General features: G+C 51.6%; 1 protein-coding gene across 1 annotated transcript; it reads right to left on the bottom strand.

The window, feature by feature from the left end:
• Window positions 1–591: 591 nt before the first annotated feature.
• Window positions 592–10,538, bottom strand: SHH (sonic hedgehog signaling molecule). Its single transcript, XM_032712663.1, has 3 exons — window positions 9,994–10,538; window positions 4,887–5,148; window positions 592–1,396 (listed from the first exon to the last, which is right to left on the bottom strand). The coding sequence occupies exons 1-3, from the start codon at window positions 10,300–10,302 to the stop codon at window positions 690–692; spliced, it is 1,278 nt and encodes a 425-aa protein (XP_032568554.1). The 5' UTR covers window positions 10,303–10,538; the 3' UTR covers window positions 592–689.
• Window positions 10,539–13,476: the final 2,938 nt, after the last annotated feature.

Genomic DNA, 13,476 nt, shown 5'->3' with positions numbered 1-13,476 from the left:
CGGACCCCCATGAAGTTTGTCTTTTTTCTGTGTGTCTGTTTGTTTGCTTGTTTTTTAGACTTGGTGAAATGACGGAGCAATGTAATGGAGAGATGGGAAAGTACAGAATTTTGCTTTCTGAAAGTCAGGACACACATGACATGTAGAAAAATAGACTCTGCGCAGTTTTGCTTGGCCTCACAAAATAATTTTTTCCCGTGTGAGTACAGTTCACATGATAATAAATTATCAAAGAAACTATTTAAGGCTCTTGAAGGTCCGGTTCATATCATTTAAAACATCTATTCAAAATACCAAAGAAATAAATATCCAGGAGAGGAGGAAAAAAAAAACAAACAACAACCAACAAACAAAACGAAAGAACAAATAAAAATATATATATATTTATAAACTAAACAGAACAGAACTTCCCGGGGTCTTTGTTTCCCTTAAAGTCTACTTTGGACTGTCCTACTTAATTATTATTATTTTATTATTATTATTATTTTTAAGTCTTAATCCGTGCTCTCTTTTAAAAATAGGTATTTTTTTCTTTTTTTTTTTCTTTTGGGTTTTTCTTTTTTTTTTTTTTCTTTCTCTTTTTTAGTCTCCTTTCTCTCTCTCTCTGTCTCTCTCTCTCTCTCTCTCCCTCCGTGTCTCTGTCTCTCCCTCGGAGGCCGGCAGGTGGCCCGGGGTGGCACGGGATGCTCTCAGCTGGACGACACCACCATGCCCAGCGGGTGCAGAGAGTCACTATCCAGCACCCAGCTGCCGATGCGGTAGAGGAGCCGAGAGTACCAGTGGATGCCGGGGGCCGTGGGGTCACCCATCGGGGACCCCCCTCCGGAGGGGCAGAAGGTGGCCAGCATCCCCTGGAGCAGGCGGAAGGGGGCGAAGGCCCAGTGTGCCCAGCTGTGCTCCTCCACGACGGCGTAGCAGGAGGCCAGCACGCGGTTGATGAGGATGGTGCCCTGGGCGGTGAGCGGGGCGTAGGCCCCCGACGCCTCCTCCCGCAGCGACACGCTGTGCACGGCCGCGGGCAGGAGCTGCCGCCCGCCCTCGCCCAGCACGAAGACCCGCTGGCCCGGCCGCACGCGGCTGGCGAAGAGCGCCCGGCTGCTGGGGGTCCCCGCCTGCGACTGGTTGTGTTGGGGGGCCACGAAGAGGAGGTGGGCGGCCGTCAGCAGCAGCCGGGCCCGGGGCTGCCGTGTCTCGATGACGTAGAAGAGCTTGTGGGAGCCATCCTCCCGGTCGAGGAAGGTGAGGAAGTCGCTGTAGAGCAGGCGGCCTTCGGTGTCGGCCACCAGCACCCTGTCTCCGGGTCTCAGGTCCTTCACCAGCTTGGTACCGCCTTGCTCCAGGTGCACCGTGGCCGAGCCAGGGAAGCAGCCCCCAGATTTGGCTGCCACCGAGTTTTCTGTGCAAGGAGAGAGGCACAGCAGGGTTAGAGGAGGCACAAGCTCAGCTGGAGCATGGGGGTATGAAGGGACACGCCGCTTCCCCAGCCACCCTGACCCACCCAAGAAGAACAGGTGCAGGACGCAGCCAGACTTCTCTCTGAAATTCCTCCATCCTCATCTATGAACATGCCCCATTTGCTCTCAGTGGGTCAAGCGAGAATCCCCTTTCTGACAGATTTGAGCCAGTGCATCTCCCTCTGGGTTAGGAGTTAGTTTCTTCATTAAGGAAATGGGCCAAAATATTTCCAGCAAGAAAACTCTTCCAGAACAAATTTCTTCTGGAAGAACTTCTCATTTGGCTACAATTTACCCTACACTGACATCTGATAACTCACAATCTTTCAAAGCCGAGTGCTTTTGCTGGCTTAAGGTTTCCCCTCTAAGCAAGTATCTGTGCCTGCAGTGCTCAGGGTCCCCACTGAGCTCTTACTCAAGGAGGTCATCTAGGGAGAAAATAGCAGGGAGCAGGAGGAAACTTTGCTCCAAGGTGCACATGAATTTGCCCCACTGGAAAGCAACAGTCAGAGTTTCACGAGTCCTCCTCCATCACCCTGTACATGCCCCCGTGGTGTCTCCAGCCCTCTCTGCTCTCCTGCTTGGCATGGTGGCTACTGGTGCACATGTCACCATCATACCACGCCTGCTCAGCATCTTCTGCACTCTGGTTCACTCCTCTTTCCAAAAAAAAAGGCCTCTCCCACCCCAGTAGAAGAAGGATGCTGTTCCCTGTCCCAGAGCTTGGGGTCCCCAAGCAGCTCCACATCTCTGCCAGGCTCAAGCTCCTTCACCTCCTCCAGCTCTTGGGTTTAGATATTATATGCTGTCATGAACTGTAGCTGTTTTCCAGTGCTACTGAAAGGAACAATCTCAGATTTAAAGGAAGCAGAAGTAGCAATGAAACTCTAAGTATGTCTTGCAAATCCCTTTCTGGAAGCTCAGCCACTGGTGGGGTGGTGGGAGAGAAACTCTGCCATGTTCCAGGCTGACCTCTATCTTAACAGAGGGACTCTGCAGTGCCCCTAAAAGCTCTGGTTTTCTGAAGATGGGGTAGTAGCCCATGCTGTGCCATGGTAGCAAGTGTCTTTGCTACAGCTGTTGACATTCTCCATCCCTCCCTTGCCTTTCTCTGGTGTCTCCCAGTTAATCCCTATACCAGTTAAGAGACCTGGTGATTTATCTCCTGAAGGTGGACAGGTTTTATATTTTGCCTCCGCGGCTCTTACTGAAACTCTTATGATTTAAATAAATCCTTGGAGTGTCTCCTAATGACTTTCTCAGGAAGGACAGGAAGGGTGAAAATTAGACCGTTATTGATTTGCTAATGACTTTATCACTTCTCCTTCAGAAATGAAGCAGTTAGATCTCCAAGGCCTCCCTCTTCAGGGAGGACATGGCAACAAACAAGCTATGTGCTTTATGTAGAGGCCTCTGCTAGCAAACTACACCTTCCTACAAGCCGACAGTAAAGGTCTGGCTAGAGCTTTGTTTGCATATTCAGGGACTTGATGAATAGATCTAGTAGTGTAGCAGCTCTACAAACACACCAGTGAATTGGCAGAGGTGTGAAAATCTGCTTCTTTGAGCAGTGCTTGTTTGGGTTCTCTAATTAAAATCCAATAAAGGATCAGCATTGTCATTCTGATTCATGTAATAAATGCAGACACTCTTGGAAGAGAGGACACTTCCATTTTTTTCCCAGCTTCTTCCCCCCCTTTTCTCCCCCTCCCTATTTGTTCAGGTGCAGAAACCCTATGTGCCAATTCACACACATACTCTCCAAAAAACCCAGGACCTTCCAAGCACTATTTGCACAGCAGAGCCACTTTTCCAAGGCACTCAAGATCTGTATTTGAATTTTAAATGTAGAAGCTTGCTCTAAATACTTGCTGTAGCGCATTATCAATGTCCCTTTTACCACCCCTGCCTCTCCCTCCTCTGTTCTGGTGACAATAATTCAGGCCTTGGGGGAACTCTTCTTTGCATTCCAGTCTCCGGGATCATACTTTTTGCAAACAGAGATCTAGATAAAGAATCTTCCTGCCTGGCATTATGGGGTTTAATCTTCTCATGAGATGCTCTGTCATGAAATGAGGTTTGGACAGTTTAAGATCAGGCTGAGAGGGTGGAATTCAAGCCTGCTCCCTTCAGCCTGCCTCGTACAGTCACACGACCCTGCGTGACATCCTCTAAATATTGCCCCCAAGTCCGTGTGTGCCGAATCTCAATGAGCAGCTTGGGGTTACTCCTCTCCTATGAAATGCCCACGGGGGTGGATTAGGGGATGTGCTTGGGCTAAGGTCACCACACACCACAATCAGACACCTTGTGCTGTAAAGCCCATCTTGGCTGTTGAAAGGGATGTTTCATAGCTCCACACAGCTGACAGTTCTGCAGGGCCTCCTTCTGGCTAGAGAGGACCCAGGAGCTGAACAAAAGCAGTAGCAGGCTCTCAGGACAAAGCCTCCATGGGCCGGGAGAAGTGTTACCTCGGCTCAGCCCCTGGGTAGCTTCGGGATGGAGTGGGGGAATGAACCTGTCCTGCAGATGAGCAGACTGGTTTCCCCGCCCTGGGGCTGCTGGGTTCGAAACAAACGGCTATATTTAAAGAAAGCCCATTATTTTCTTTTGCAACCAAGTGTTTCTTGACACATCCAGCAGGCTGCTGGGCTAGAGGATGCTCTTAAAAAGCGCTTTAAATACCATCCAAAGGCATCTAAATGGGTGGAGGGAGGCGGGAGGGCAGGGGGCTGGCACCTGCCAACCGATTTGCTCCCCAAAAAAGTGTCAAGTGTCAGAAAAAGGAACTCTGCGAGTCGAGGATTTCTTGCGAGCTGTTCCCGGGTTGAGACAGCGTGTGGCGTTGTAAGCACAGGGGAGGGGAGGGAAAAAAATTATGTGTATGTGTATCCCTATCTGGGAATTTACTAGCGGCTACCGCTGAAGGAGGCTGGGGACCACGTTACTTATTTATTTTCCTGGCCGGCTCCCACTCGGAGATTAGCGCTCGCGAGTAAGGCGTGCAGCCAGCGGGGCGGCTGGAGACGGCCACGAGTGTTTGTGTTGAACATGCTCTTTGGATGGGGAAAGCGTCAGATCCCACGGGGGGAGGAGAAGGGTGTGTGGCTGCGGTGCAGCGCTCGTGGGAAGGCTGGGAAGAAACATCACCCAAATAAAAATTCTGTGCAAAAGTGCTGCAGCTGGCTGGGCTTTTTTTTTTTTTCTTTCCGCCCTCATTCGTTCCTTACTCCCACCCCTGTGCCGGTGGGGTTCCGCTCCCGTCCCCGGGGGAGCCCCGGTGGGGAGAGCCGGGTGATGGGGACCCTTCGGGGGACAGGAGGAGGGAACCCGGGCGACACCGGCCAGGGCAGAGAAGGCTCTGGGGGGCTGAGTCGTGGCCCGCGGGTGTCCCCCCATCCCGACCTGTCCCTGGCAGGCTGCCTGCCCTACCTGCTTTGACGGAGCAGTGGATGTGTGCCTTGGACTCGTAGTAGACCCAGTCGAAGCCGGCCTCGACGGCCAGGCGGGCCAGCATGCCGTACTTGCTGCGGTCCCGATCCGAGGTGGTGATGTCCACGGCGCGGCCCTCGTAGTGCAAGGACTCCTCGGAGTGGTGGCCGTCCTCATCCCATCCTTCGGTAACCCGCAGCTTTACGCCGGGCCACTGGTTCATCACCGAGATCGCCAGGGCGTTCAGCTTGTCCTTGCACCGCTGCGGGATATGGATAGACAGGGGAAGGTCATTACGGGGATGCTGCAGCCAGGGGCAGACCCCCACTTCGTTATCTATACCCCCTTGGGCCGCATCCTGCCCTCCCTCCCCAGCCAAATAGGCGACAGCCCTCCCTTCCCCCCAAAACGCGCCGCAGAATGGGCTCAGCCAGAGCTGAGCATCTTCTCCCCCGTTGCCAGGGAGAGATGGGGAAGCAGGTGAGGAGGAGAGTGAAACATGGGAACACGGGAGGAAGAGGGGATGAAACACTACGAAAACCCACAGGGACGGAGCCGCCCCCTCCCCTGGCACCTGCTGCGGGGACAGAGGAACCCCCCGGCCGCACCACTGGCGCTGGAGTGCGAGTGTGGTGGTTCAAAGCCACCTGCACGGAGCAAATTCCTGCCACTAAGTGCCCTGTCCCTTCATGAGAGCAAAGTTTCTACCGAGAACAAACACTCGCCATATACCTCGAAGTCACGGATTCCCCCCCCCCCCCCCCGGAATGTCTCTCCGGGTCTTTTCAGCTTAATTCTGTGTTGAAAAGGGTATCAATACATGTTAACAGCCTTTATGTGCTGGAGGGAGGGGTGTTTTGTTTTTTTTTTCTCTCCCTTCGCCCATCACTCATTAGAGCCCTCAAAGCTGCATGGGCTGGGAGCATTCACTCCGCTTCAAACATACATCGGCGCTCGCCTACAAAGCCGAGCAAATCCATACAATAATATAGCTCTTAGTGGGAAGATGAAAAGCAAGGGAGGGCCAAGGAGGGAAGTTAAGCGAAGCAGGGATGCTATGCAAGCTAGGAGCCTCTTTGTGTGGAGTGAAACGCTTACAACTCCGCAGAGAAGCACTGCAGCGTTTTTCATCGCCCCTCCGGAGTCACCGACCTTGCTCGAGCTGAACCGGGCCCCGCAGCACCAGGGTCCCTCAGGGACTGAGTAATGAGGGAGGGGGGCAAGATGGGGAGAAGGAGGGTAAAGGGACCTGCAGTGCTGGAAGGAGGTGAGCTGTAAATGAAGCCCTGAAAGTTCTGGGGGGATTCCTGTCTTAGACAAGGGGGAGAGAACAGACACAATGCGATAGGGGAAAGGACTCTCAGCCCTCCAAAAGAAGAAATCAGCACCAAAAGCATTGAAAAGCGCTTGACTAAAGGTACAGAGTTAGAAACGCGCGTTGCCAGCTTTCTTCCCCATTTTTGAGAGTAAAACAAATCGTGGATATACCCGATGTGGTTCACTTGATGAGATGGGTAAAAGCCAAGTGGGATGCAGTAAGCTGCTCTTCCCACACTTTTGCTAGCCTGACCGGGATTTTTGGCCTCCTGCAGGACCCTCCTCCCCAGTGTGCTCACAGCACACCTAATAACAGACCACAAAGTCCCCCTTGCCAGCTCCCAGAAAGGCAAAGCCTCTCCATCACCCCAACGACGCTACTTTTAGGGACGTGACAAGGTTGCTCAGCAAGAAAGTTCCCTTGTGTCTATCAACAACCATAAAAGTGATACCAGTGACACACAGGTACTCGAGAAATACAAAACACAACCGTGAGCTCACTTTGGACTCTCTGGCCTACCGTTGTATGTAGAGAGACGGGTGTTTGGGTTTCAGCACTGTTCCCGGCAGCAAAGTGCAGCGGCACAAGTTGAGTTTATTTTATTTTTTCCTTCTCTTCCTCTCACACCTGAGAGCATGGATACGCTCTTCCACTAATTTACAGGGGGGAGGAGGTGAAGGATCAAACGTTTCAGCTACTCATAAGGCGACAGCACTGCGCGACACGGCGATGTCTTGCCCCGAACGGGAGGCAGCGGGAGTGGAGGGGGCGGACCGGGATGCGGGCAGCGGTGAGGGCAGCGCCGAGGGACTCTTGCCGCTCCGGCCCTGCCAGCATCAGTTCTTGGCTTCAGGGGAAATAAAGAAGAAACGGCCTCCTAAAGGACTTTCTTCCCTTTTATACTGCCTGAGCTGGATTGTCAGAGTCAAAAGCCGTGAAGCCCAGACTATTTATTAATTCATTGGGTCGTGTGCCACAAATCAAGCCCAATTCTGTTCAGCCACCGTGAAGCTCAGCAGGGCTGCCTCCACTAACGCTTTGTGTGGAGGCAAAGTTGTTCAACAAGCCCTCTCCTGCCAGCTCCTAATCTCTTCACAAATGAATTGCTTGAAGGAAATACTTAACAGGTACCTGTCAGTGTAAACAACCTGGTGGGCTTCCTAAATGCCAAGTTGATCTCTAAATTCCTCACATCACGCACCGGTTGTGTGCCTGCATTACACGAGATTGCTAATTTTTTTCATACAAATTCCAACTTTATCATACTGACCTGGCCTCCTTATCTCTCCCCCGAATCCAGCCAATGGCTGGGGTGGGGGGGGAGGGAGGGGAGGAAGGGGAGCCCTTAGCAAACTGCTGGTGTCACCTGTAAAGTTGAGAACCTGACTTACCTACCTCTGTTTGCGTTTGCCCCCCCCCCCCTTCTGGAGTTAATATTAACTAGCGGCTAATGCATTCGGCAACCACTCTGCAAGTTTAACGATTCTGTTCAGGAAAAATCTCTTCATGGTTGAAGGGCTCCCGAAGCCGGCGTTTGAAGGCTGGGATTTAACGAGAGGTTGCTGGCCGAGGGAGAGAGGAAAGGAGAGGAAAGCAAGGCAGGGAAACCTGCGGCAGGACGGCACCTCGGGTCGACAGGGGCCCGGCCGTGCCCAGGGAGCGGTGGGCAAGGGCAACCGCTCCGCCCGCTCCCCAGCCCCGCTCCATTTTCTTTCCCTGCCTGGCCGAGGGATGCCGGAGCCCCACTCTCTCCCTACTCTCTCCCCAGTCTCGCTCCCCCACCTCACTCCCCTCTTTGCCGCCGGGTACCCGGTGCTGCTGCCTCCTCGCCCCCGCTGCTCTCAGCCCACCTCCCCCCCATTGTGTCTAAGGCACGGCAACAAGCACTGAAGGAGAAGGTGGGGGGGGGGTGTAGAAAAAAAAAAGTATTTGTTTTCGTTTCGTTCGTCTGAGGGAAGTTGACAGAAGGTCAGGAGTTCAGCCGCTGCCAGCTAATGCAGCGGGAGCGGCCAGCCGCGTAGCCGGCGCGGCGTGCCCCGGGAGAGCCGCGGGGCCGGGGTCAGCCCCGCAGCCCGCCCCCGGCCCGCAGCCCACCGCTCCCGACCGCGCTCCCCGGCTCCCCCCGCGCCCGCCGCCCCGCTCCGCCGCGCACACGCACCGGCGCAGCCGCGCAGGGAAGGGAGGGAGGGAGGGAAAGAGAGAGGGATGCGCCGAGCCCCGGCGGGAGCCCCGTCTCCCGCGGAGCCGCCGCCGCCGCTGCCGCCGCCGCCGGGCTGCGGAGGGAAGGGTGAAACCCGAGCCGCCGCGATCAATACGCGAGGGGAGTAAGTGGAGCTGAAAATGCGAGAGATGCGGCTCCGGAGGCAGCGGGGGCGGAGGAGCCGCGGGTGCGCGGAGGGGCGCGGGCCGCGCCCGAGCGGGGACCGGCCCCGGCCCCGCTGCGCTCCGCACCCTGCGCGGGGCGGCGGCCGAGGGCGGGCGGAGGCGCCGCCGCGCTCCGAGGTGCGGTGCGATTTAAGGTGGTCGGGAGGAGATGGTGGCGGCCGCCGGTCCCTCGCCCCGGGAGACCCGACAACGTGCGGAAAATCAGGCCGAGGAACGGGGAGAGTTTGGGAAATTCCACCCCCCACTCCTCCCCCCCCCTTCCTTTACCCGCGTCCACTCCCCGCCTAGTCCTTCCAGGCGAGTCCTGCTCTAGCACTGAAGGTGGGGCTTAAATGTATTAATATTAAAAAAGCGCTGTTGACCTATATTTGGAGGAAACCCATTTCCAGTGTCTAGATTGCATGTAGTTTCTGAAACTCCGGAATTGGCAGAGCACTTGACTTCACCGAGCTCTCTGTTGAGCATGAATAATAATTATGAGGTGACTCGGAGCGGTTCTCTCTCTTTCTCTTTCCCTCTCCTTTCTCTTTTTTTTTTTTTCTTTTTTTTTTTCTTTTTCATAATATGGTTCCGCAATCCGATTCCACCCGAGATCCAATATTTACCCAGTTGTAAACCTTGTGCCATCAGATTTTTTAAAACAGAAGGTGATGCAATGCCGATAAGTTGCAAGTCCCTCCCCTATGGAAGTACCAGAGCATTGGTGGCGAGCATCCTTAAAGAAATATCAATATATTTACGCTCTGATGGGCACAATTGCAAATGATGGTATTGCAATACGAGCTATATAATACTGAATCAGGAGAGGAATGGTCGATCCGGCTACTGCTGCCTTTTGTGAGTGCACGACTGCATGCCTACTAAATTTAGAATATGCTCGCGAGAGAAATAATAATCATAATATTATTATTAATAATAATGAAGGTTAAAATGAAATGAAGAAAAAAAGAGAGAAATTAAATAATATATATATATATAAATCAAGTCAGCAGCGCAGCAACCACGGACTACGTTTGTAATAATGAGTGGGTGGCCCGGCGGTCACTATACAGTTGGGGTCCTCTGAGCTGTATGCAATTCGTTTGATCAAAGTGCATCCTTGGGGACAAATGCAAACAGCAATCTCTAACCAAGTTACAGGGAACGCCATGGCACGGTAATGACTGTAAGTACCACACAGATTCCCCCACCAAATATCTAAATAGCTCCAGCTCCAGCCCCTGCTAACTTGTCTGGATAGATGGTATTTACATTCAATGAGGGAAACTAGCCGAGTTTGGAGGGGCGGGGGGAGGAGGGGGAGAGGGAAAGGGGGGGGCTTTCAAAAATACTAAGACAGATGCGTCCTTTAGGATTGCTCAGAGAGGTTAACAAACACAAATACAGGTATCTCTGTGGCTCTACCTGAGTCATCAGTCTGTCAGCTCCCGTGTTCTCTTCATCCTTAAAAATAATGTCAGGGTTGTAATTTGGGGTTAGTTCTTTAAATCTCTCGGAGTTTCTTGTGATCTTCCCTTCATATCTTCCACTGGCCCCTAGGGTCTTCTCTGCCACATTGGGAATAAACTGCTTATAGGCTAAAGGGGTCAGCTTTTTGGGGTGCCTCCTTTTTCCAATGCCCCTGCCTGGTCCACAAGTCAGCCCAGAGGAGACTAAAAGAGCGCAGATGAAGCCCACCAAGAGAATTCTTGTCAACAGCAGCATTTCGTCCATTGAATCCAATTACTTCAAAGCTCTCTGTGCCTATCCCTGGCTGTCTCTAGAGCTCTCTCTCCTCCTATGTCCTTGTCTGCTTTCTGAATCGTATACTATCCACCGATCCCTAGCAAGACAGGTGCTGGAATGGCAGGCTTTAGGTCGCTGATAACGGAACACATCGGAGTTTGGTCGTGAGACAGCAATCGAGAGACAAAAAAAGGGTCTGATTTTAATGGTAGCAAAGCAAGACGCTTGTGAGAGGAGTCTGCCTTTAGTTCTATATTATAGCTGCCAGGGCCGAGAGCTGATTGGCCAAGGCGAGACAAGCTTGTCTTCTGATGTTTTAACCCTCAAAAAGGCAACAAATTCTTGAAAGATTTTTTTTTTCCTTTTACCTGAAGGGCTTGGAGCTGAGAGGGGTGGAGATCGCGCTTTCTTGGGATAACATCAATTACACGCGCTTTTTTTTTTTTCTTTTTGCCTTTTTTTTTTTTTGTCAGAAACTTTCTTGGCAGAATGGTACATTTGTCAGCAAGAGGAACAGATGCCTCTGTGAAAGAGGGGAAAAAAAGTAAGATTAGCAGGCTGCCTCAGTCCAAGTCAAGATTGTAAGGGCAGTTGCGGTTAAATAAAATGCCGAATTGTCGGGGAGCCGTGCAAATAGGAACGTATTGGGGAAGTATTAACGCACGGGGGGGGGGGGGGGGGAATAATGCCATTTCAGAGCGCACCCACCTAAATGGCTTTGTAACAGGTTTCTTCCCCCTGAAAAGGGAGATTGCTCTCCTTCCTAGAGACATACTTTTTTAAACACACTCGCCTTTTAGCTGATAAATGACCACTTTAAAGGCAGAATCAGGTCTGATGCGAGGCGGCAGTTAGATGAAGTTAGGGTGTCTGACTTATGTATCACAGAACTGCAATGAGGCACTATTTTTTTTTTTAATAAAACAAGGACTATCACCCAGTTTAAAATAGTGTTGTATCTTCGGAAGTGCATGAAAAGTCAACTGATTAAAAATAGATGGTCTCCTGAGCACGCTGGGGCTATATTCTTTGTTTCTTTGGACAAAGTCGGAGAGGAGCGTTTTAGACTCTTACACCTCCTTGCGGGGTGTCATTAAGTTTTTAAGAAAAGCATAGTGCTGAAAGCATCCGCAAACACAATTATCAGAGATCGATCCAAGCAAAGTGAATGGAAAGGGGATAAGTTTAATGTTAAATTAATTGTTATCTCATGCAGCGTGGCAAGTGATGTCTTTATCCCGATCTCCAAAAGCTACTAATCAGACAAAGGTGTTGAGAGACGGGCAAAATTGCAGAGATGGGGATGATAGAGCAGGTTAGACAGAACAGCAGAGTCCCATATGAACAAACACTTCTCTACCTGTAAAGTGCTCATTTACTTTTGATCCTAAGAAAATACAATTTGTCCTAGGATCTAGAAACTTTCAGGAGTTTTTTTAGGGGTTCTTAAAAATTCCAGTACAGCATGCTGAAATAATTCAAAGTTCCGTCTCTCAAAAAAACAAAAAAAAATCCAAAAAATCAACTTTATTTTAGTTGTGGGTATTTAAAAAAAAAAAAAAAAGTTCTTTGGGGCTAACAATCATATGGGATTTTTCCGGTCTGTGACATCGGGCTGAGTAATCAACTTAAGCCACGTGAAAATGCACTTTAAAATTAGTTTTTAAGTGGTAAAAAAGTTGTGCATCCGTAAACTGTAACAATCAGGGCAGCGTGGACTTTTCAAGGGACAAAGTGATCTTTTTAGGTAAACTTTAGAGAAGAGCCGAAAAAAGTAATCCGAAACTCTCACACTGACTCTAACCGGTGCTCTTCCCTCTTTTTTAGCCTAAACTTTTCTTCTGCTGTTTATGTTTCTTTGTGGAGTTTCAGTGAATCATTGATTTCTCTTTCCGAGCTTTAAATTGAGGAGTTTTGACTTGGAAATGGGTAAAAAGCTAGAAAGTCAGCAGCTTGGCTTCTAGGTTGTTATCAACCAACTTAGTTGCAGAAACAAGTTGTATAACAGCTAAATACCTGCTTCATGCTTTTAAAAAACAAACTTAAGTTTTATCTCGCCGTCTGCGTGCATGCGAGAAGACAGATACAAGGAATATATAATTTATACAAAAGAGGATATGTTCTTTTGATGTGGTTGCTTAAACAGCATGACTTGATATAACAGTTGATTAAACAGTGCCAAGGAATAAAAGCTATTCTTAATGGTGTGGAATACTGCAAATCTTTTATCACCCCTCTTACCTTGTCCCCCTACCCAAGGAAAGATGATCGATATCCCAGGCACTAGACGGGTGGACATCGCAGTGAAGAAGTCTAGAGAATAAGGATAAACTCCCTCATTATCAGATTGCCATATGTACAAAGCAGTCACCCAAAGATTAGCAGGGAAGGAAACGCAAAGAAGGAATTAATTAAATGCAAGTAATAAATGCGCGGGGCGGGGGGAAGGGAGAAATCAAGAAAAGTTGTAACTGTGGGAAGCTCGAAATCCCCCTCCTATCAAATTAGATGTGAAAGAAAGCAGAGCTGGGGGAGCGGGGAGGCTCTGCTCAGCCTCAGCGCAGGCTGGAGGTGGCCGCGGCCCCGCCGGGAGCCGGGCGGGGGGAGCCGAGGGGTCCGGGGGGGACACCGGGGGAACTGGGGGGAACCGGGCTGCCGCTCCCGCCCGCCCCGCCGGGCCTCCGGGATGCACCCTGCCTCTCCTACCCGCGTTAAAGCTTCTCTTCTTCCTTTCTAATCATTATTTAAATGCCACCCCTTCTGGGGAAAAAATAGCCCCCAAGCCCCCCAGTCCCCGCTCAGGGCAGCGCCGGGGCGCGTTTCCCTCCGCGGGGATCCTGACCCTGCCCCGTCGGCCCCAGCCCTGGCCCCAGGCTGCCGAGGGGGAGATCTGTGCCCTGCCCTGCCCTCCCCACACCTCAGAGACAGCAAACACCCCCGGCCGGGCACCGACGCCTTCTCTGCAGGGTCCACAGATCACAGCCACTGCTGCCCCAGGGGTCCCAGGGCCCTTCAGGGAAGACCCCCTCCCTCCACACTGCTACTCGCAGAACCAGGTCCCCCATGGAGCTGCCACCAGGCTCCCTGTCAGCCCCCAAAGCTCTGGCAGAGCGATGGGGAGCCCCTTGGGTCATCCCCTGGTGCCCCAGGGCACAGCACACA

The sequence above is a fragment of the Chiroxiphia lanceolata genome, chromosome 1 (genome assembly GCF_009829145.1).
Source record: "Chiroxiphia lanceolata isolate bChiLan1 chromosome 1, bChiLan1.pri, whole genome shotgun sequence".
NCBI classification, from domain to species: domain Eukaryota; kingdom Metazoa; phylum Chordata; class Aves; order Passeriformes; family Pipridae; genus Chiroxiphia; species Chiroxiphia lanceolata.
Note: the sequence above shows the minus strand (reverse complement) of the source record. Positions and strands in the feature narration are given on the sequence as shown.

Coding starts and splice junctions, on each gene's coding strand:
- SHH (XM_032712663.1), bottom strand. CDS start 10,302: ATGGACGAAATGCTGCTGTTGACAAGAATTCTCTTGGTGGGCTTCATC. Junction 5,149..9,993: donor CTGACAGACTGATGACTCAG/GTAGAGCCACAG, acceptor CATATCCCGCAG/CGGTGCAAGGACAAGCTGAA. Junction 1,397..4,886: donor CCACTGCTCCGTCAAAGCAG/GTAGGGCAGGCA, acceptor CTCCTTGCACAG/AAAACTCGGTGGCAGCCAAA.